Source organism: Artibeus jamaicensis, unplaced genomic scaffold (assembly GCF_021234435.1).
Source record: "Artibeus jamaicensis isolate MK-2021 breed Jamaican fruit bat unplaced genomic scaffold, CSHL_Jam_final contig_548, whole genome shotgun sequence".
In the NCBI taxonomy this organism is placed as follows: Eukaryota; Metazoa; Chordata; class Mammalia; order Chiroptera; family Phyllostomidae; genus Artibeus; species Artibeus jamaicensis.
This window is the reverse complement of record NW_026521883.1, coordinates 6,323,124-6,348,045: the sequence shown is the minus strand read 5'-3', so window position 1 is coordinate 6,348,045 and position 24,922 is coordinate 6,323,124. Positions and strand designations below refer to the sequence as shown.

Below are 24,922 nucleotides of genomic sequence, written 5' to 3'. Positions count from 1 at the left end.
AGGTCTAAAAAAATATTTTTACTAAGAGTTCCTATACACTGGGAACTTAAAAAGTAAAAAAAAAAAAAAGCTTTTATCTATAAAAGAACCTTTCCCAATCTTTGCAATTTGGCTCTGTGTGGACGTGTTCCTTTAACACCTAGCCAGGCCATTTAACATTCTTCCTTAGCCTTCTCTTCCTGGTTGCACTGACTATGGGGTGAAATCTCAGGATCGCTCTAGGTTTTTCTGAGCATTCATCTCGTCCCAGGCATGTGGTGGCTTTCTAAATTCCCCCTGTGTTCATGAGCACTTTTGAATTTGAATGCTCTAATCTTCCCAGTTAGATCAGGGATGTCCAACCTGCAGCCCAGGATGGCTATGAATCATGTGACCCAACACAAAATCATAAATTGGCTTAAAACATTATGAGATTTTTTTGTGAGATGTGTCATAATGCACTTAATGTGTGGCCAAGATAATTCTTCTTCTTCCAGTGTGGCCCAGGGACGCCAAAAGTTTGGACATCCTTGCCTTAGATGGTCTATTACATGAACCAACCCTAATCTTTGGTCTCAGAGTGTTGAAGGTTGGTTGTTCACCTTACCACATTTTTAAACAATGCCCACTTCTTTTTAGTTGTAGGCTTTAGGTTAGGAAAAATGGAGATGAATGGCTTGAGTTCATCCTTTAGCCACCCCAGACAGATCTAAACAAGCACAATGACTGCCAGGGACCAGGGTTCCATCGTTGCAAGGTGTTCTGCTAGCTGTAAGACAGGGAGTAAGGCAGAGTCGAGGAAAAATATCATAAAGTTTTCTCACCATTTCAAGATGTTTACTATTTGTCTTTTTTTTGGATTAAACATTTGTTTAGTTGCTGTGACTCTTTGTTTTCTGAAGTTCCTACAATGTTGATTGGACATTTCACGTGTGTGTGTGTTTCTGTGGAGGTACCGGAGTTTGGAGCTGCCTAGTCTGCCATTTTACTGATGTTTCTCTTGCCAAAAATTATTACATATTGCATTTTATGCATATACACAAATTTTTAGACATGCATATGTATTTAAAATATGTACATGTTCTTCTTTTGACATAGTTATAGATTCACAAGAGATTACAAAGCAATGTATAGGAAAGTCATAGTAATTATTACTCAGGCTCCCCCAAAGTTAATATCTTATAGAACAATAGTACAATATCATAACCAAGAAATTTCTTTAGAAGTTCTTATTTAGTTAGTTTTAAAAAGAGGGGAAGGAAGGGAGAAAGAGAGGGAGAGAAACATCAATACAAAAGAGAAATCTTAATCGGTTCCACATGCCTCAACCAAGGATGGAACCCACAACTCAGGCATGAGCCTGGACCAGGAATCGAACCAGCAACCTCTTGCTTTGTGGGATGACACCCAGCCAACTGAGCCACATTGCTCAAGGCAAAACCAAGAAGTTGACATTGACAAGAACCATCCTTTCCCTCCATCTCTAATACCCTGACAAACACTAATATGTGTTTTTTAAAATTTCTATAATTATGTTTTTTCATTAATAGTACATAAATAGAATTATGTAATAAGCATCCTTTTGATATCTTTTTCTTTTTCCACTCAGCATAATTTCCATGAGTTTATCCAAACTGAGTATCAATAGTTTGTTCTTTTAAAAAAAATTGCTGAGTAGTATTCCATAGTATGGATATGTTGTAGTTGTTGTTTTTTAAAAGTCCTCACCCAAGTGTATGTTTATTGATTTTAGAGAGAGAGAGAGAGAGACAGTGAAAGAGAGAAATACTAATGTGAGAAACATCTATTGGTTGCCTCCTATGTACACACCAACTGGGGATCGGACCCTCAATCTAGCTGTGGGTCCTGACCAGGAATCAAACCCACAACCTTTTGGTCTATGGGATGATGCTCCCACCAAGTGAGCCACAAGGCTAGGGCTGGATATGTCATACTTTGGTGAGCCATTTACCCATTTAAGGAACTTTGGATGGTTTCCAGTTCGAGGAACTTATAAAGCTACTATGAACATTCTTGTACAATCTTCTGCTTGAAAATAAGGCTGCATTTTGAAACCAAAAAACTCGTGTTCGTTCTGCCTTTCAGTACCAGAACCAGTTAGCAGAAACAAGGATTGATCTATACGGGTGCTTTATTCAGATGCCTGCGATCTGAGAAGATGGCAGTTATGTGCCCTTAAAAACCATCTTAACATTTCATCTCTAGCTGACCTTTTTATAAGCAGAAGAGAGGGTAGGAAAGGCATTTGGAAAAACAAAAGGTTAATGAGATAAGAACTACAGTCCGGAGGTGATTCCCTCTAGTACTTCTTCCACCTATTGGTCAGCAATTCCTTATCTGTGCTCCCTCCCTGAAGCACAGTGACTCAGATACCTTCTCCATCCTTGCAGACTCCCTGGGGCACAAAGGTTGAATTGCTTGTGGACCTACTGGAGTCCTGTAGGTCAGGCATTACAGTTCCTGGAATAACAGCTTTCTACTTGCATTAATCACTTAAGCCTATCAACCATAGCTAAGGCTAAAATCTTTAATGCTTGAGTTCCCCCATCAATTTCTCTGGGATAAATGCACAAGAGTGCAGTTGTTGGTTGTATGGTTAGTACATGTTTCAATTTTCAAAGAAATTGCCAAACTGTTTTCCAAAGCGGCTATACCATTCCTGCCAACAGTGTGTGTGGGTTCCATATCTAAAAAAGCTATCCCTGACCCAAGTAATATAGGTTTACTCCTAAGTTATCTTCCATGATTTTATAGTTTTAACTCATATTTAGGTTCATTTTGAGTTAATGTTTATGTGTTGGGTGAGGACCACAATAGTTTTAGGGTTCCACAAAAATGTTTTAAATGTTTAAAATTAGAAGAAAAGTAAGTATATTTGTATTACATTAGTCTCAATACCCATGCAGTTATAAAATGTAATTTTACATAGTTTTTTAAGGAAGTAGGGGCTTCTGAGATTCCTTTTGACACTAAATACATAGTGTCTTTGCACACCAGTTCTCCAATATCAACAATTCGGTTTTGACACTAACTCCAGAAATAAGCTCAGACCCCCCAGGTTAAGAGCTTATTCCCACGTGATTGTCCCTACTTTAGAGAACACTCTTCAGCCCCATGCGCCCCTGGCACTTCTAAATGACCGAATTTGAGGATTTCTATACTCCCCCACTCAGGTTTGATAATTCACTGGAACAAATCACAGAACTCAGGAAAACACTTTACCTGATGTTTATCCGTTTATTACAAAGGAAACAACCCAGAAACAGCCAAATGGAAGAGATGCGGAGGGAAGCAGATGCAGATGCAGATTCCACCCTCCCTCCTGGCGCCCCACCTCCTGGTACTTCCGTGTATTCACTAACCTCCCTCTAATCCAGAGATTTTTAACCTTTTCCATTTCATGGCACACATAAACTAATTACTAAAATTCTGTGGCACACCCAAAAAAATTTTTTTTTGCTGATTTGAGGAAAAAAATAGGTATAATTTTGATCCAGTCATGCCAGACAGCTATTGTATTGGCTCTTGGGGTTTTTTTTTTTTGACAGTCTAAGGGAAAGGAAGTCAGTACCGCTGACGAAGTAGTCAGGCGTTGCTTGTTTTAAAAATTCTTGTGGCACATCAGTTCAAAATTGCTGCTCCAATCCAGTGACAACTCCCAGCAGGAGCCCCACCCTGAGTGACCTTATTAACATAAACTCAGGCTCATTATGAATAACAAAAGACAATAGTATTAAGAAATTTCAAGGGTGTCAGGAACTCTGCGCTGGAAACCAAGGACAAAGTCGAATTATATTTTTTTATTATACTACAGTCTCTACAGGGCAAAAGTGCCTAAGGCCACGCAGAAGTCTAAGTGTGGTCTTGTTAGTTGAATAGTCTTCCCAGCAGCCCGTTTGTGAAATCCTGGCAGATTGGGGTAGGGTGATGGTAGTGGAGATGCCGTGAGATGGCAAGGCTTGGGATGTGGTTTCGAGCAGAGCAGCTGGACTAGTTGATGAATTAGGTGTGAGAGGTGGGTGAAAGAAAGGAACCAAGGATAATTTCCTGATTCTTGCTTTGAGCAATTGGGTGAAAGATGGTGTCATCCCCTGAGAATACTGGGAAAGGGGCAGGATTGGGGGTGAAAATCAAAGGCTCTTTGAGTTTAAGATGACTGTGAATCATGGAGTGGGGATATCAAGCAGTTAATTGGATTTGTGAAACTGCATTTTGGTGGAGAGGTCTGTGCTGGACAGAAATTTGGAAGTCATCAGTTTATAAACTTAAGGTCAAGGACTTGGATGACATCACTCGGGGAGAGTAAGATAGAGAAAATAAGAGTAAGGACAGTGTTTTGGGACATTTAAAGATTGAGTCAAAGGGGAGAAATCAAGGATTTTGAAAAGGAGATCCAGTGAAGGAACAAGAAAATTCCAATAGTGAGACATTGAAGAAAGTTCAGGGGGTAGGGGGAATATTTTAAAAGTAAGGAAGCCTGTTACATGTTTGTAGTCCGATGAGAGGTCAATTCACATAAGAATAGAGAATTGGCAATCGTCCCTGGAAATTTGGAGATCATCAGTAATCTCCATAAGTGATCTTTTTTATTTTTTAAAATTTAATCTTTATTGTGTTTTTCCCCATTACCATTTAGTCCCCTTATACCCCCTCCCCATAAGTGATCTCGACAAGGGAAGTCAATACTGGATCAGAGTACACTGAGAAGTAAATGTCAAGTGAGGAAGTAGGAACGGGTACTCCAAGAGACTTGTTTTAGATGAGAGAAATATCACTGGGTTTATATGCTGATGGGAGTAAACTAATAAAAGGGGGGAAAGTCATGATGCTGGGAGGGCGAGGTAATTAATTGTTGGAGTAAAATCCTTAGGGATGTGGAAGGGGAAGAAATCCAAGTCACTGGTGGAAGGACTGGTCTTCACAGGCACAGGAATACTTTTTCATTCGTAGTAACCTCAAATTCCTATTCCTATAAGAGTAGTTTTGATGGTGCGAAGATAAGGGAGTTTTTTCTTGCTGATGATGTGTGTGTTTATATTTTGCAAGAGGTACGAGGCAAAATTGAGCAGCGAGAAGTAGGGGTTGGGGAAGAGGTATAAGGAGGCTTTTAGAAGAGGGCAAAATGTTCGTGTCCACTTAAATGTTAATAGTGGAGAAAACCCTCCCAGGATTAAATACTCCTCCTTTTTTTCTCTCGCTGGACAATTTGCTCTTTTCTGGTACACACCACCAGTTGTAGTAGCTTTATTGGTTCACTTGTCTGTTTTCCCATAGAAAAAACTAGAGTTGGCAGGGACTTTGTTGTATTTAATATCACATTGTATACATAACCCTTAGAAACAGGGCCTGTATTTAGCTACTAAATAATTCTTCCTAAAACAAAGTAGTTAATGAATGAACATCTTCAGAATTTTGTCTAAGGCCCCTTGTTAAGTTCTTATTTGGGCTAGTCACTTTTCCTCTCTGAGCTTTTATTTCTGAATACATATTTATATACCAAGGGAATTATAATCTCTTCCCTGTGTGCCTCACTGACTTGTCATGAGGAGGATCCGAGCTAATAAACCTGGAAATGCTTCATTAAGTGATCTTTAAACGTAACGGATTGTTATTTTTAGTCCACGCGTACCCCCGCAGGTAGCAGGTGCTGATTGGAAGAGCGGGGCTCTATTGTTTCCTGTGACTGGAGCCCTGGAAGCTTTACAGAAAGGTTCTGCTGGCCTCGTTGGGGCGGGGCTCAGGCCAGCAGCCCTCCGGCAGTGGCGGGTCCTTGGAGGCTCTAGCCCGGCCTGGACTGGGGGCGGAGATGCCGAAGGGGGAGTAACTGTCAAACCTCCCTTCTTGGCGCCATTATTTAAATGCAACGTGTGCGTTTTGCAGCTGTACGCGCCCGGGGCGGGGCTCCAAGCTCCAGCGACGGGGCGGAGGCGGGGGGCGGGCCTGGGAGGTGGAGGGACGAGATGGGACGAGCCGGGGCGGGGCCAGACTGGTTAGAGGGGCGGGTCTAGCCCCGGCCCCCGGCGAGGTTCAGTGCGCTTGCGCTGACAGACGCAAGATGGCGGACAGTGCGGAACTAAAGGTAAAGCGCAGCTCGAATTCACTTCTAATATTCGGCCGCGGAGACGGTGCCGCTGGTGCCGGGGGGAATGGGTCTGGCTCTGGGGGGCCGCTCGGGCCTGCCTCCACCCGAGTCTGGAGTTGTAGGGAGGAGCGGCGCTCCGGGCCCTAGCTGAGGGGGCCCGGCAGCGGCGGGCCGCGGGCCCCGGGTGCCTCGGGGGCGCTGACGGGTCGTCGCCAGCGTGTTATTGTTGTGGGCGCCCCTGGCGGGGGTGGCGGGGGAAGAGATCGGGATTCGGAGGTGCGGGCTGCGGCTACCCCTGAGGCTGGGTTTCTTCCCAGTCCAGTCAGCCTCCCTGGCCCACCTTGAGGTGCGGGGGCTGGGGTAGAGTGTACATGTAGGGGGGATTGGGAAGCTTCCCGTCGCCGCTTCCTCTTCCTTCTTTGCAGTCCCGGGCTCCTGTCAGGCGCTCTCCTCAGACCCTCGGGAACTTGGCTCCGGCCGCCCCGCCCCTCCGTGGCTCCCTGCCGCCCCCGCCGCGGACTCGGCTGTCCCCGACTGCCCGCCTGTCAGGAAGCTCTTGGGGTGCCCCGCTCGAGGGCAGTACGATCTGGGGCGGTGGGGAGGGGTTATGGGTAGAAGCTCCAGTAAAGTTTAGTGAGCCCGGGGCGGCGTCGGGGTTCGGCTGCGGGGTAGCGGGGAATCTGCCTGGGCGGGACGTTACTCTCTGCGATTCTGGGCTACCGGGGCGGGGGGGGCTGTATTTGGAAGCAGTCGTGGGTGGTGGGAAGCACCTCTTTTCCTTCGGCTAGTGTGGAGGGTGAGAGGAGCCTTTGGGGGTCTCTGCACACTCCATGATGGCGATGCTATAGCTGATGGAGGTGAATGGTTCGTGTTTATATCCCCCCGTTGCCTTTTGTTTGTAGGGACATCTTGCTGGCCATGTTGATCTGAACGAAATTCTCCCCTAATCCTACTTCAACCCCCAATAAATAGAACGTTCCTCCGTTCCTCTCAACTGTACCGATTACTCACGCCTCGCGAAATTGGATGAAAGGGTGCCCCCTCTGCTCCGCTTTTTCTCCCACCCCAATCTTTACCTGATGATGGCTTCTTTACCGAAGCAGTATACCACTACACAAGCAGTTGGCGGGGGCGGGGGCGGGGGGGATGGAACCCTTATGATTGGATTGTGATAAATGGGTCTCCGCTTGAATAATTTTGGTTTAGCAGCAAGCAGTTTTTAACTAACGCGTATTATTTGGAGGCTCTCAACGCGATATTCCCCTCTGCGGCTTCCTATGTGTGAACCAAGCAGCTGGTTATATCCTGACCCAGAGAACTGACACCTATCAGTGGGGATTGGGATATACAGTTGTAAATCTTGGAGGGGTCCTCTTTCATAGTTAATAAAAATCATTAATTTTTTTCTGCGTAATAATGAAACGACAACTTCTAGAAGAAGCAGACACCAGGTTAGTTTCTGGAGAGTTTTTCTATAGGAAGCTTCGCTGAAAGATCGTTTTCCTCAGTAATTTTGCAGTGTTAATATCCCCAAATTTGTATATTCAGACATTATCTTTGAGTGTCATTCTTTTAAAATTTACTTCTGATTACAAATGAAGGGAGAGCAGATTTAGATTGGTTAGTTTCGCTTTTTTTTTTTTCCAGTTAAACTATTGACTGAGATGGAAAAGCCTCAGGAATTTGCATATTTGGAGGTAATTAACTCTTGAACTAAAGAATACATAGCTTTAGTTCATGTTTTCTGTAGTTTTGCTCCTAAGACGTAGTCAACTGTGTGATCTTTGCCTTCTGGTATTTATTTTGTTAGAAATCCTTTTGAATGAAGCTAATCAGTTCTGTTTTACATGGAGCACAGAGTAAAGCTGAAAAGCTTGTGCTGGCTATATTGTCACTCTTGATGCTGTCCAAAGAAATTGGTATGGAAAGCACATGCTGGGAGATTTCCTCCTTTGTTCTTTCTCATTTTAAAAAAGTGCCTTTGGGGATAGATAGATCAGATCCCTGGTGAGAGTCTTGTTAGGTAAAGTTTCTTTTTACAAAAATGAGCCGGTATCAGATAAACGCTAAACAGTTGGTGGAAAACATTTTTCTAAAATCGATCGCCCTTTTTTGCTCTCCAAAATATACTTGAGGTTCTCCAGAGGAGTTGTTTTCTACTTTTATGGTCCCGTTGTACATTTTTTAAAATTGTAATAACTTTTGACATACTGGTCTGTCGTGTGTGCCCAGTACTTTGAGGAGCTGTGATAAATTGCTTTGCAGGTGATAGCTGTATTAAAAATCTTGTTAATATTTGATTATGGTTAGATTTGCCCTTATTTTTGGAGGAAGAAGCTGATCTTAGGAATGCCTATCATAGTTATTTTATAATGTGTTTACATAATGTCCTGTGCTCCTTTTGGAAATTACATTTTCTGATGGTTTTTGGAGGTAAATAGCATTCATTCCTAATAAGGTAGGGAAAGTCATTTAGAATGAAGAAAAACCAAGATTTTTTTTTTTCAAAGTTTTAGGTGAAAGTACTGCCAGTGGATTTCCAGTTGTGAGGCTTTGAGTAAATGCAGTGACTTTTTTGTTGTTTGAATTCACAGCCCACATATTTTGCTGTGGATTGTATTTATAATTATTTTCCTCATAGCCCCTTTTTGTGTGTCCTTTTAACTCTATAACAAACCTACAAAAATCAAATGAGAAAAATGAATAATCTGTATCCCCTGTAGGAATAGTGCAAGCTGCAACACTTAAAAGATATTGCCAATAAAAATTGGATTGTGAGTCATACGTATCAAAAAGAGTTCTCTGCACACATTTGTTTGTGAAAGGTTTAATTTTTCATTAGGGGTATACCCATAAGTGACATTTGTTGAGACTGTGGAGAGTGAGGATTTTATTATCTTTAGGAAGTTAAAAGCAAGAGGGTGTGATGGCTGGATGATCTTGGAGTTATCCGACAGCTCCGTGTATCTCTGTCTTCTTAAATTACTTTTAAAAAACTACACATGCTTTATGCATTAAAACTCATCAAGTTATGTTAGCATGTTAGCTCACAGGAGGACCAGTGGCAAGGAAGAAGTTAGTAATCATTTTAGTGAATAGTGGAATTCAATGGGAAGACAACCATACTTTTAAAAGTACTATAAGTCTGTCAGTAAATTCTATCATCATATTTTGTCTTTTTATTTTCAAGAAATAGCCACTTAATTTTGGTATTTGTGGTAAATTCTCTGCTTTTATTTTAGATATAAGCAAGTATATCTGACTATGGATTTGTTTTGAATTTCCATGACTTGGCTTTTGTCAAGTGCCACATTTATACGGCTTTTGTTTTAGGTCACCATTTTTGTGAACATTATTTGAGTACAGTTTATAGAACACTTTAGTTTTTAGGTATTTCATTGTAATTGTTTTTGAAATACTGCATTTTTCTCCACCGTTTTCTTCTGGGTGATTGTTGTTTTTCTCCTCAAAGAATCTGCTGTAATCCCTGTTGATTGCTGTAGCGCTTAGTGGTGAGTCTATAGCTGATTAACCTTGGGTTTCTCCTAGTGCACTCCATCACCATGCTGCTCCATGGTGCTTGCTGAGGCTTTTGAGTTCAGTGTAATTCGTACCTTTTCCTGCTGGTAGCTAGGGATTTAAAAAATGGGTAATGATTGTAGTGGGTCCTGGAAAGAAGTGTCTAAGTTTCTGAAAAACTGGGTGTTTATGATGAGATGTAGCCTTTAAAAACACAAAACTACTGGTTCATTACTTCATAGAATTGATTGTAGTGTTTTCTGAAGTATTCTGCCCTGGCATTAGGCACGTTTTTTAAATGTTTGAATAATATATAGTGCTTTGCAGTTCATAATGTATCTCATTTTCTCGTTCGATCTTTCCAACAGTTTTTTGAGCTAGGAAAGGCAGGTAATAATCTCTTTTATTGATAAAAAGGGAGCCCAGAAAGGCTAAGTGAGTAGTAGCTCAAGGTCATACAAATAAAAGTGTCAGGGACTTGAACATAGGTCTTGTGATTTCAGAACGTACTGTAGGCTGTTTTAGAGGTGCCTTGTTAGTCCTGGTAGCCTCATTTGCTAAGATTTGTAGTTACATTGTGGCTGATATTTTTTCCTCTTGTTCTTTGCCAGGATATTTTGGGTGTTACTTGGGTTTTTTGCAAGGAAGATTTTGAAGTTTATTATTTGGGGTCATAGATACTAATTCTTGGAAATACCATTTTGCTTGGGAAAATTTCAGAGAATAGTAAAAAAAGTAAACATCAGAAAAATAAACATCAGTGCTAGCATTGCTAATCCTAGCATTTAGAAGTATTGTGGTTAACATCTGGGTATCTTGTTAGATTTTCTCTCTGTGAACATATGTGTTTGTATGTTCATCACAAAAAGACATCATAGTACTCTTTGTAAGCTGCTATTTTCATGGCTATCTTTCCAGGTTAGTAAGTATGATCATTTCCAGGTCTGTATAATAATTTGAAAGGCAACATTATATTTTATTCATCTAGTCTCTTATCATTGGACAATTAGATTATTTCCACTTTCTTGCTATTTTAAACAATATCTTGACAAACAGCATGATATAAAAGTTTGCAAATGTTTTATTCTAACTAAATATATTAATGTGACAGTCCTTTTGATGCTTTAGGGAGCAATGCAGATGGCATTTTAGTTAGATGAAGTGTGAGTGAAATAAGTAATTTTTTGTTCATTGTCTACACCTTTATTTTTGCGTCTGTAAATCTATCAGATGAGATTATTAAATGATGACAGAGATAGATTTTATAAAAATGTAAGTGAACATTTCTTCTGATTCAGACATTTAACAAAAATGAAACAGTTTATGAAATAGTATGTACTTCAGGTATGTTTGATTTTGGAAAATTATGTGACAATAGTCAAATATTGTAAGATTATGTGCCTTGTTTAGATGCTCATCTGTTTTTAACTGGCATTTTAAAACATAGTGCTGAACATTAATCTTCAGAAAGTGGAAATGAGAATTTGCTTTACTCATATTTTTAATCTTAAGAGAAGTATTGCCATAGTATTAGATTGGTAGGTAACATTGTTTCCAGGAAGCTATTGCAGAAAGGAGGCTATATAGGCAATGAAAATATTTTTTGTATTTTAAGAAGGAAGTGTTAATGTATTAAGACAATTAATAAATAATAAATGCATATGTGGATTAAGATTATTTGTACAACATCTGAAAAATACTGACTGTGGAAGGAACAGTTGATAAAATTAAGGATGTGAAGTTGATCATACTTTAAATTTGATGTCAGATTTGGTCCTCATCTAAACCTGCATTTATGTAACAAATTTTATCATTAGGATTTTTTGGAAATTGGTGATAGAGCAATGTGAAATGCCCTTGACTATCAATTTATAGTAGTTCTAATTGCACTTTTTATAGTAGTCCATGCACTTTTTGCTGCTTGAACTACAAAATATTTGTACTGTACTTACCCTTCCATGTTAAAAATTATGGAGCTCCCATTGCTTTTGATTCTATTCTTGGTTTCAGTGGTATCCCATGAAAAGATAGCACTCCAAATCCCTTCTGCCCTCAGAATTTTCTGGTAAACCTTCATTCTTCCCTATGCACTTCTAAAATTCATCCAAATTAACAAACCACCTTTTTTTTTTTTTTTTTTTTGCTTAATCTTGGATCAACAAAACAAACAAACTCTTTGGACATTAATTAGTAAGCTTGAAATAACACTAACACAGGACTGTTACAAATGATCCTATTTTTAAAAACTTCATCTCTTTCTTACCTTACCTTTCCTGCTATTCTTTTCTGCGTTCAGTATTCCGGTTTGGTTGCCAGGTTAATTTCCCCCAAACACTCCTTTCATCCTGTCACTCCAGTGGCTTTCCATCAAAAACAGGATAAAGTCTTAGCTCTCACTTTTGTATTCAGGATTTTCTGTAGGCTGACCCCAGTCTACTTTGTGTGTGTTTTGTCTCGATGCTGTCTAGCAAACGTCCTTAACTTAAAGCTATAGCTGTTAGTTTGCTTCTTTTTGTTGACCAGTATTGTTTTGTATACCACTCCATTCTCACAGTGGTGTTTAAGATATGTTTATCAAATGAACAAATTATGTCCAAGATTTTTGTTAGGGAGCTGATGTACAAGTCTATTTGTCAGATAATTGTTAATGTTCTGAGATGGAGTTATAGCTTCACACTTTTTTTTATTGTTTCTTAGATGAACTTGCATGACATTAACTCCACAATAATTTATGAAAGACTTTCAGGTTTATATATCTTTAGATAGATAATGCATGAACATATTTCTCATTGTAATGATATAGCGGTAAATAGTGTAAAGATTTTTTTAATTTTTAAAGATTTTATTTATTTATTTTTAGAGGGGGGGGAAGGGAGGGAAAAAGCGGGAGAGGAACATCAAAATGTGAGAGATACGTTGATCAATTGCTTCTCTCACGCTCCCAGCTGGGGTCCTGGCCCACAACCCAGGCATGTGCCCTGCCTGGGAATCGAACCAGCAATGTTTTGGTTTGCAGGCTGGCACTCATTCTGCTGAGTCACACCAGCCTGGGCAATAGTGTAAAGTTTTAAAGGTCTTCATCATTCCCCCTCCCCAACCACTTCAGTATCTAATCTTTTTGGGGTAAGGCAGAGCATAGCAGCTTTATTGAGATAATTTATATACCATATAGTTCATCCATGTAAAGTGCAAAGTTAAATAGTTTTTAATTTACTTAAAAGTTGTGCATTCATCACCATAACCAGTTTTAGAATATTTTTCTTATCCCTGCCAAAGCAGTCATGCACCTTTCAGCTATCACTCCCATTGCCCACAACTCATCTCACTCTCAGGCAACCACTGATGTATTTTCTGTCTCTGTAGATTTACCTATTTTAAACATTTTGTATAAATGGAATCATATAATATGTCGCCTTTTGTGTCTGAGCGATTCATTTTTCTTTCTGGGCTTTTAATTATGTGTGTCTGTATAATTTTAATTTATTGTATGTGTATATGTCTCAAACTAAAGCAAACTAGGTGAATAGAAGGAACTCTTAAGTATTTATTAAATTAATGTACTTATACATAAATATATTTCCTAAAAACATAAACTGGATCATACTATGCATAGTATCCTTCCACTTGCTTTTTTTACTAAGGAACATATACCGAACATCTTGCCACGACATGTTCGAAGCAAGGTGGTCTCATTGTTTTTAACAGTGTAAATATTTCATATGTATATTTTTTGTGTTGCCCAAAAAGTCTGTGTGTTTTTTTCTGTAAAATAAAAGACACATTTTACATTTTCACCAATAACTTTATTGATTTGGACATTTTGAGTATGTCAGCTATCTTCTGTGTGGTAAAACATTAATTGTTCTCAGTTAATGTCTCGATTTGATTGCTATCAACTTAAAACTGGTCTGTCCCACCATTGAGCATCATCCATCAAGAAGTCTCTAGCACAAAACTTCACAAACCATTTTTGACATGTTCTGTCAGTCACAGCACCTTCTCCCTACACAACACAAATCTTTTTTTGCATTTCAGTTATGTTTTTATCTTTCTTGAAATAATAAAGCATGATACACCAACAGTGTTGCATATTTTCCTTTCATCCTCAATATTAAAATGCCTACACAAAATTTCACCAATTTTGTAGAGTTTTTTTAATGCATGCTGATATGACAGCTGTCATAATAACAGTCTAACAGAATTGTTTTGAATGAAGTTAAAGACAACTAAGCACTACTAGAGCCATCGTATGAAACTTTCACTAACCCAATAATAATGTGTCAACATTGGTTCATTATAACAAGTATATTAAGTTAATGTAAAATGTTAATTGGGGAAACTGGGTGTGGAGCATATGGGAACTTTCAATGTTTGTACATTTAAAACAGTTTTAAAATGAAAAGTTTATTAAAAACAAGATTAGCTCCAGAGTCAAATATGCTGGGTACATCACTGCTTAAGATAACAGAACCTCAGTTTTTTCATCTGCCAACCCTAAGGTCGTCTACAGTTCTTCTAGGAGTTTTATCTTCATGCCTTTTCTATAGTTCCCTCTTAATCCCTCCTCTAGGCCATCAGCCTTTCAGTTTGATTTACCTTACTGTTTCCTAGTCCAGCTGTTAACAAAGTGTGGGGTCTTTCAAAACAAGATGTTATTTGAGATTTCCCCTAGATTAACATTTGCACTGTTGGTGAAAAAGCAATGGTGGACAAAGCTGCTGGCAGCATTAGCACAAGTTAAAGCAGTGTCACCAAACTGCCCTTAAAAAGAAGAAAGCAAACAAAAAACAGAAAAGAATCTAGCCCTGACCAGTGTGGTTGAGTTTGTTGGAGCGACATCCCATAGACTGAAAGGTGGTAGGTTCAATTCCAGGTTAGGCCACATACCTGGGTTTGGAGTTTGATTTTGGGTTTGATCCTGGATTGGAGCATGTATGAGAAGGCCACCAGTCAATGTTTCTCTCTCACATTGATGTTTTTCTCTCTCTACCTCTCTCTGTCTAAAATCAAACATATGCTTGGGTGAGGATTAAAAAAAGAATGGTATTTTGTGTGTAATTGAATCATATTTAGGGAAGAGAACATGAATTTTAGAATTGCCATTAGTTTTCACTCCTGAGTTTAGACAGTAATCCAAGGAATAGTTCAGACTAAGGATCAGCAGTGAAAATTAATAACCCTTAATTTCAGACTATTTTTAAAAAGCTTTTTCAAGTGACAACCCTGCTGTGCCTAATGGAAAGAATGTTAGAGAAAACTCATTAGTAACTAGCAGCATTTGCATGTAAAGAAAATGTGCTGTAAGTATTTGATAGTTCTGTTGAGTAGGTTTGACTTTGCTACTTATAGTTTAGATGATGATTGTTTAGAACATATTTGCTTGTAGGTAAACCTTCATACTCAACTAAGTTACTGGTTTTCTGGTATCTACTGATCGAACAGATGATTTATTTGAGTATGGAGCATGATACTGAACAGTGTATTTTGCAAATATTTGTAGCATTAGTAAAAGTGGCCTCTTGTTCAAACATTTGTCATTGTAACTGCACGATTCCTTTGAAGGATTGGGGTCTGAGGGTGATGTATATTTGTATATGGAGACAGGGTGAGGATGCTGTGAGTGAATGCTGTTGGAATTTAAATGGTTTGTCTTCCGTCCAAGATAATTCTACCAATAAAATTAACCAAGGGAAAAATGATACTGATATGAAGTACAAATAGTTAAATTCTAGCTCTTATTAATTAGCTCTGGCTTTAGGGTGTTTGAAGACATCAGTAATACCTTATTAGTATGGAAATAATTTTTTGATTTAATTTAAGAATTATTTAATTCCTTAATATTTTCTCTTGTAGCCATAGCTCATTAAAACTAAGTAGTGAAGAGAAACCTTTTTTACTTTCTATATGTTAGGCCTTTTCATGCACTCATTTATTCAGTGAATATTTGAATGTCTACTGTGTGCCTGGTACTCTGCTAGTCATCAGTATACAAAGATACTAAAACATAGTTCTTGACAGGAAACAATTTAGTCTAGTGGACCCATAGAAACATACAATCTTTCATCATAATTATCTGCTTAAGACCAACAATAATATGTATAGTTGATAAGTACTTTTTGCCTAACTTTTGAATTTCTACATTTCTGAATTATATTTAAGAAAATTAACTGGTTCTCCTCAACTTTCCCATATGAATGTTTTAGGTTGATAGAAAAAAAATTAGTTACCATGACTTAATCTTTTGAAGAATTTATATGAAGTCTTTTGTTCTAGATTCCTGTGACTCCTGTCCAGCTACTTGCCTCCCCCTCCCTTCCCAGCCTCATGGTTTTAAAAAAGTATCATTCATTTTTAGGTTAGCTATTTTGCCAAGCTAAATTAAAGTAACCAAAATCTATTAGGAGCAAAAGAGTTTAAATAAAGTTAACATTGAATTTTAATAATGATCTTACTCAATGTTAGTTTAACAATTTTTGATAAATCTAGCTTTTGAGGAAATTTTTTCTAAAGTATAGGTTTATCTCTTGGATATGAAACACTAGACAATTTGAAGTATGATATGATTTTGAACGGTTAGAACAAACATTTTCTTTTCTTACTCTTTTTTTTTCTTTTGTAACAAACTAAAGTATACAATGCCGGAGAGCCCAACCTGGTGTGCTCAAACTTCGAGGTTAAAAGCTTTGGTGTATTTTTTTCAGTTATTGTGCTAAGGTACTTTGTGACTTAGTGTGAAGACACATGGCTTTTATTTCTAGGAAATTATCCTGTATTAATCCATTAGTATTTTGTTAATTTTCTTCCTTTCATTTTTTCTATTTTCTTATGTTAGAGGACTGGTCCATTTGCCTATTTTTTTTTTTTTTTTATCAGTCGGTCATTATGTTTTGCTCTATGTCCTTGTGAATTAAAATTTTTTTAATTTACTGTCTTTTTGTCTCTTTAGGGAGGGAATATGGTAGATAGTTGAGTATGGTCAGTTTGTACTTAACTGGTAGACATTGTAAACTTTCTGTGAAGCTCATAATGTAAACTATATTAATATATGATAACCATTCTCAAGTAGTTGCCAATGTTGAAATAAGACTTACATTGAGCCCTTTGGCTCTCTGAGCAGCAGCATGGTGATTGGCAGAACAAGTGCCTTATGAAACATGGCAGAAAGGGAGGCAAGAAGAAAGTGGTGGATCCATTTTCTAAGAAAGATTGGTGTGATGTGAAAGCACCATCTATGTTCAATGTAAGAAACATTGAAAAAACACTGGTTATGAGAGTTCAAGGAACCAAAATTGCATCTGATGGTCTCCAAGGCTTGTTTGTGTGTGTGTGGTTTTTTAAAATTATTTATTTATTTATCTTTAGAGGGGACGGGAAGGAGAGAGGGAGAGAAATATCAATGTATGGTTGCTTCTGGTGTGTCCCCTGCTGAGAACTAGCCTGCAACCCAGACATGTGTGCCCTGACTGGGAATTGAACTGCAATTTGTTTGGTTCGCAGGCCTGTGCTCAATCCACTGAGCTATACCAGTCAGGGCCAAGGCTTGTGTTTTTGAAGTGAGCCTAGCTACCTGATCTGCAGGATGATGAAGTTGCATTTAGAAAATTGAAGCTAATTACTGGGGATGTTCAGGGCAGGTAATTTCTATGGCATGGATCTTACCCTGACAGAATGTCCTCCATGGTCAAAAAATGGCAGACCATGATTGAATCTCATGTTGATGTCAAGATGGTTATTTGCTTTATATGTTTTGTGCTGCTTTTACTAAAAAAAAATGCCACAGTCAAAATTAGAAGACCACTTATGCTCAGTATTAACAGGTCTGCCAAATCCACAAGACGATTATGGGAATCAGACAAATACAAACAATGTCTTGAAAGAAGTGGTCAATAAATTGATTGTAGATAACATTGGAAGAGACATAGAAATTGCTCGCCAACCTATTTATCCTTTCCATGATGTCTTTGTTAGAAAAGTCAAAATGCTAAAGAAGCCCAAGTTTTAATTGGAAAAACTCATGGAGCTTCATGGTGAATGTAGCTAGCTGATAGATATGAGCCCCCAGTCCAAGAATCTGTTTAAAATTCAGACATTTGATGATGCCAAGAAAAATCCTATTTATGATTTTGAAAAGGTTTATATTGAGTGATAGTAAAAATTGTTTTCTGAGACAAAGCTAGGTTGCTTAAATAAAAAATTAAAAAAATTTTATTCATTTATTTTTTTAGAGATAGCATAATAGAGGGAGAAAGAGAGGAACATTGATGTGTGAAAGAAATCTTGATTGGTTGCTTCTTGCACATACTCCAAATGGGGACCAGGCCTGCAACCCAGGCATGTACCCTGCCTGGAATTGAACCGTGACCTTTCGCTTTGCAGTAGATGCCCAACAAACTAGCTACAATGGTTGGGGTGCTAGTTTGCTTTTTAAAAAAGAAATAAAGGTATAGTATATGCAAAATAATATGTATAACGTTGTAGAAGAATGTATCACTTACAGAAGACTGATAAAACATCAAACTTAATAGAATATTCCAAAATTTTGAGGCCTATAATTTGTGCACTCTCGTTTTATCTAATCCCTGCTTCCTCCCAGGTAACTTGGAATAATAGGTTACCTATAAAATTGAAACTGGTAGTGAAATATTAGTTTTGTACATTATTTACTTGCCAGGTTGTTTTTAAGCCATTGCTTCTAACTAAACTAGTTAACTGCATCATAGTGTTATGAATTACCAAATTTGGTATAGCATTCTTTGAAGAGGAGGATTTCATAGGTAGAAATGAGAGGAAAGTTTTGGAGAACTTATTTTGAAAATATGCTTAACTGTGAATACTCATATATATGTTCATAGAATCCAGCAGTTATGCCTAAAAATGGGGAAGAAGAAGGGACTTAATTGTCACAGTGATGCACACTTGGTTAGGTCTTGAAAAGTGCTTTTGAATCAAAGTTATGAGAAAAGTCTGGCTTTTTAAAAAATATTTTATGTATTTTTAGATAGAGGTGAAGTGAGGGAGAAAGAGAGAGAGAAACATCAATGTGTAGTTGCCTATCTTGCTCTCCGTACGAGGGACCTGGCCTGCAACCTAGGTATGTGCCCTGACTGGGAATTGAACCGAGGACCCTCTGGTTTGCAGGCAGGCACTCAATCCACTGAGCCACACCAGCCAGGGCTACATTTTTGCATTAAAAAAGTTACTCTTCATCCATAACTTTGGCTTTGCTTCTTTCTTCCCTCCCTCCTTTTCTCCTTCCCTTGTTAATATTTTCAATATGTTAAAATTGATTCTGTTAAGAGTTTTTGGCGCCAGAGTTTGTGAGTAGCTCATCTTCCCTCTCCATAACTTTCAGGAAGAGTGTGTAGTATATTTTTATGGTCCTCATCTTGAAATGTATTTTTATGTACATTAGTGGAATTTTTTTCTGAAGAGAATATCAGCATTTTCTTAAACTTGCTTTCACTACTATAAAAAACTTGGAAAATATTAACCATAATGCTCTGTTCTGAAGATTATGATCTCTAAGTTTCATAGTGGTTTAGCAATTTTACTTTATGTAGAATAAAACATTTTTTTGTTGTGAAGTTGTTTCTCTTATAACTGGTGGAATAATTGGGTAAAAGTGTTCTATTCTGTGTAGAAAGGAAAAGAATATTATCATTAATAGGTTTCTAATAAGATGTAAGAGAATACTTAAGCAAGCTGTCATTGCAAGATTTGAACAATTTTTTCTTGAAACCTATTTTTTTCTTTTTCTGAAGCTTGTGAAGAATTATTGTCAGGGCTTTTTAGAATATTAATGTACATCTTTTTCTTAACTTTTTTTCTCTGAAATCTACAAATCAAATGGGATACCCTTCATTATTTTTCTTGTGTAACCTAGACAGTGTTTAAGATTGGGGAACCTTGGGGAAAGATACTGCTCTGAATCCTAAGTAGTTAAACAATCTTATTTGTAATCTTAAACTTTATTGTTAAGTTGGGGGAAATCTCAGGATGTGCCACAGGGCTGTATACTCTTGACCCCCTTATATTTCAAGTTTTAAAGACCACCTGTATGAATATTTAAGAGGCAAAACTCATATTTTGTAGGTGGTACAAAACTGTGAAGAATGTTAGATGACAGAATCAAGGGGAGTTAGTTGATCATCATCTCTTGGGCATTAACTAGATATCATGTACTATGCTTAGCATAGGTGATACAGAGATGAGTCCTTACCCTTGAAAAACACAAAGTCTGGAGGGAGGACCTAGAAAATCAGTGATTTATTACACTATGTGATTAATGCTGCAGTGGAGGGTGTAGGGTGCAGTTCTTCAAAGGGTATCAAGAGTAAATGATGATAACTCAAGTAAATGATGACCTGAAAAAAATGTTAAACAGTATTAAATACAAAGTTCTACTTTTAAATTTAAAAAATTATATTAGAGAATAAATAGGTTTAACCTAATAACACTTCATGTGAAAAACAGAATAAAGGTTTTTATGAACAACACTGTTTTGTGGTTGCTGCTCCCACTCCCTGCTAAAACATACCACATCCTTCCCCTTGCCCAAATAAAACAAGCCAGTCAGCCTAAAATGTGAATGCTTTATTAGGTTACATAGGTAGAGATACTGTGTTCATAGTAAGAGAGGTAGTAATACTGCTGTATTCAAGACTAGTCAGACCACTATCTGGATGATTTCATTCACTCTGAATAGGATGGACTGCAGAATGCTCAGAGAACAGTGATCAAGGTGAGGGGTGGGGTGGGGGGTGGTCTTGAAACTAGGACAGTTGGAGCAAAGGAGACCTCTTAAACACATTTTAAAAATAGACTGGTACACAAACAGGACAACCTTTTAGAATCATTGGGTGGAAGTTAAAGGAAAATTTTGATTCATAGATGTTCAAGTAATGTAGGCTGCTATAAAATTAGGCTGTGAACTCTTAGAAATGTTTCAGCAGAGGCTGGGAGACAATAAATTAAGGAGGTCACAAATGGAGAGTTGGATGAGAAGATGTATAAAGTTCTGCTTTATGTTATGATCCTTGTATTTAAAAAAAAAAACCCAGCATTTCTAAAATTACCTAATAGTGCTTGTCATTGTCAGTACTCTGCAGCATTGCATGCACTTTGGCATCTGACTTCAGTCTGAGCCCCACTAACTTGCTAGCTCTGTAACCTTGAGTAGGTTACACCTGTTACTCTGAAATAGTTCTCTTGATACTTTCCTTCCAGGGTTTTTCCTTAATCTCTTCCTGGGACCTAGATTGAAGGCTCTGATTTAAGGACATTATTTAGCAATAGAATGCATTTCCCCCCTCACTTTTTGCTTTGTTAATATTTGTCTCTTTTTCCTTTTTGGCTTCTTTCACATAGAGCATGCTGTTTCTTTTATTGCTTCTTGTTGACACTTTAACTCCAAATACAGTGTTTTGTTTGTTTTCGATTGCAGGGTTTGTCAAAGAATACTGTCTTTTATAATTTGATGACATAAAATTTCTTTATTTTTTATTTTTATTTTTTTAATTTATTTTTTATTGATTATGCCATTACAGTTGTTCTATTCCCCCCTTCATTCCCCTCCACCTTACCCCCCATCCCCATCATTACCCCCCTTTAGTTTATGACCATGTGTCTCAAGTTCTTTAGATTCTGTATTTCCCATACTATTCTTGCCCCCCCATCTATTTTCTATCTACTGTCTGTGCTACTTATTTTCTGTACCTTCTCCCCCCCTTCTCCTCTTCCCACTCCCCTGTTGCTAACCCTCCTTGAGATCTTCATTTCTATGTTTCTACTCCTGCTCTAGCTGTCCTTTTAGTTTGCTTTTGTTTTAGGTGTGGTTGTTGATAACTGTAAGTTTGCTGTCCTTTCACTGTTCATGTTTTTTTAACTTCTTTTTCTTAGATAAGTCCCTTTAACATTTCATATAATAAGGGCTTGGTGATGATGAACTCCTTGAATTTGATCTTATCTGAGAAGCACTTTATCTGTCCTTCCATTCTAAATGAAAGCTTTGCTGGATAGAGCAATCTTGGTTGTAGGTCTTTGGATTTGACTTGTAATACCTCTTTCCAGCCCCTTCTTGCCTGTAAGGTCTCTTTTGAGAAATCCCCTGATAGTCTGATGGGGACTCCTTTGTAGGTGACTGTCCCCTTAGCTCTTGCTGCTTCTAGGATTCTCTCCTTCATTTTAATCTTGGCTAATGTAATGATGATGTGCCTTGGTGTGTTTCTTCTTGGGTCCAACTTCTTTGGGACTCTCTGAGATTCCTGGATTTCCTGGAAGTCTATTTCCTTTGCCAGATTGGGGAATTTCTCCTTTATTATTTGTTCAAATAAGTTTTCCACTGGTGGCTGTTCCTTTCCCCCTTCTGGTACCCCTATAATTCGGATGTTGGAGCGTTTAAAGATGTCCTGGAGGTTCCTAAGACTTGCCTCATTTTTTTTTGAATTCTTGCTTCTTGACTCTTTTCTGTTTGGCCATTATTTGCTTTCTTCTGGTCCACTCCATTGATTTGAGTCCCAGTTTCCTTTTCATCGCTATTGGTTTCCTGTGCAATTCCATTCATTTCAATTAGTTTCACCTTCATATGTTTGTCTAATTTGTGGCTATAATCAACCAGTTCTGTGAGGATCCTGATCACCAGTGTTTTAAACTGTGCGTCGGAGAGTTTTGCTGTTTCTTCATCACTTAGATTTATAGGCTCTGGGGCTTTGAGATCTTCTTGAGCCATTTTTGGTCTGTTCGCACCAGTTAAGTACGAGGAGTGGAGCCTTGGACTCCCAGGTCACTGGGTTGTGACGCTGTATGTGGGGGCGTGGTCAGCGGGGAAATGGCAGCCGACCTAAGATTTCTTAAAGCCCTGCTTATTCTTTTTTTAATTTTTGATTTTATTTGAAAAAAAGTGTTTGTTTTTTTTAAATCCAGATGTCAGTTCTTTTTATCGAATGGAAATAATAATGATCTGTCTCTTGGGGTTTTACGAGGTTTAAATAAGATAATCATGTTGGCTGTAATTAGTATGTAATTGGCATAGTATAAGCATTTAACATATATTAGGTTTATCATTATTTTTAGTCTATTAACCCAAGTAAATGACAATTAAAATTTGGTTGAAAACATTGTTAATAGAGAAAGATTTCACTATTTGTATTGTTTGTATTTCTTTAACTATGGAAAAGTACAAGAATCAGAAGAATTCATTTAATAAGAGTTAATAGAATTATAGAATTTAAAAATTTGAAGGGACTGTTGAACTTCTTGTTAATTTCTCCTTTTTTCAAGTGAGAAAACAGACCCTAAAAAATTGTGATTTAGTCAATTGGTGATTGTTAGTACCAGAACCCAAAATTTAAATGTACTAGTATATATATATTTTACATGTTCAATAACTTTTGAATTAATATGATTATGTATGTATGTCTTTGAAGACTAACATATCTTTATGTATTCATTGTTTGTTCCTATATTCCCTCTTTTTGTGTACTTATTTAGGACCTATGCATTGATCCAAAAAAAATTTATTGAACATCTTGTTGACACAGCAGCTTTTTACCGAAATAAAAGTTGTGTTTTTCTCCTTTTGTGCAGGTAGTTTGGCAGTGTGTTAGAATTTTAAACTCTAAATAAAAAAAAATAAGTTAAACTTTGTTTTTTATTAGAAGAAATATTTTATCTAACTTTTGAACTGTTAGTTGGGTTTGTTATTTTTAGCATTTAAGTTATCTAGAAGGAGCCCTTTGAAGGGATATATCCATATGTTCCATGGATATAATGGTACATAAATGGGGGTGATTAATTTATCAAAAATTGAAGTTATGGTACCTCATTTCAAGAGAATATTAGGTTATACTTTGCTTGCAGGAGAATGGGATCTCCATATTTTGTTGTTATGTGGGAGCAAAATGCCACAAGTATGATGGAATAGACAAGGGGAGGAGGAAGATGATCAGCTAGAGGAGTAGGAACTATGGGTCATTTTTCAGTCATCTTCTATTGAGAAAAAATAAATTGGGTGGAACAAGATTATGGGGAAGTATGTAACCAACTTGATTTGCTGCTTTAGTAGAAACTGTCTGACTAGGTTTTCTGGTTGAACTGGGCATTGTTGACAAATTGCTAATCTAACAGCTGCTTATTAACTATTTCAAATGGAGATGATTAGAAATGATCCAGAAGCCAGTTTCATTACATGAAGAATCTGACTTTGAAAATAATGAATTAAATATTTTTGTTGTATTACTGTATGCAATTCAGAATTTTTGAAGATTGCTTTTGTGGATAGAAAGTAAAAATATGAGATATTATGACATTGTTAAATGCCTATTTTTTCTATCTTTAGAATTAATTTTGGTGTACAGTTGGTTATAAATTAATACCAGATAAAGATTCAGAATATAATATAGTCTGCTTTATGACTAATCCTTTAAACCACTGCAGTGGGATGTGTTAATGAGAGTAATTATGTTGTTCTATAGGAAGTGCCTAAGTCTTATTCACAATTTCAGTATGATCTCTAATAATGTAAGGTCATAGCTAGTGAGACAATAAAATTGGCACTTTCTATTTAATCGCAGAAGTACTCTGTCTACAATACTTGTTAATATTGCTTGAATATAGGGTTGTATTTATCTTTTTCAGAATATATTTCTGCCTCTAGTTGGAATAGTGTTCTCATACATGTATATAAACAGTATATATGTGCACGTGTTTGTAATATTTTACATATCTGAAAAGGAGATTGAATGAACTGTCTTAATGAGTTATAGGCACCTTGCCCTCATCTCTTCCCATTTACTTACTGTGAGAACATTGTAAGTCAATCTTACACTGCCAGAGAAGGACCCTGGAGGATTCTTTTCTGTCAAAAGTGACCAGACAAAAGGAAAATAAAGGAATCCTCAAAATAGCTAGGTTCTCCTGCCTGGTTATTCTAGAATAAAGTTCACTGGTGTGCTCACTCACACAGATCTTTTTAGGATCTGATTAGATGTAAATGTACAGCCAAGGATTCTCTCTCTCACATGAAGAAAATGTCAAGCAGGAAAGGCAGAGACCAAAGCAAATAACAAAAAAGAACTCAGGTTACAGAGACAGCGCAGGGAGCAGAAGAACAACAACAGTAATGTCAAACACTTAATTTATACCCTCAGAGAGAAAAGAAGATACTATATTATGGAAAATAAGAATAAGGTATAGAGAAAAGAGAGAAGAAAAATATATAGCAGACAGAAAAAAGCTTGTGGAAATTAAAAATACAATAGAAGAGTTAAACTTCTAAAGTTGAGGATATCTTTTAGAAAATAGAGCTAAAAGACAAGGGCTATA

General features: G+C 37.5%; 1 protein-coding gene across 3 annotated transcripts in view; it reads left to right on the top strand.

Moving 5' to 3' along the window:
- The first annotated feature begins 6,015 nt into the window (after positions 1-6,015).
- PIAS1 (protein inhibitor of activated STAT 1) overlaps positions 6,016-24,922 on the top strand; it is a 106,529-nt gene continuing 87,622 nt past the window's right edge. For 2 of the 3 annotated variants that reach the window (XM_037155543.2, XM_037155545.2), the window contains exon 1: positions 7,732-7,779. In XM_037155543.2, coding sequence (XP_037011438.1) covers positions 7,747-7,779 — 33 coding nt within the window. In that variant the 5' untranslated portion in view covers positions 7,732-7,746. Of the gene's footprint in view, positions 6,080-7,731; positions 7,780-24,922 lie in introns of those variants that run through there. The other variant, XM_037155544.2, reaches the window with a different exon arrangement.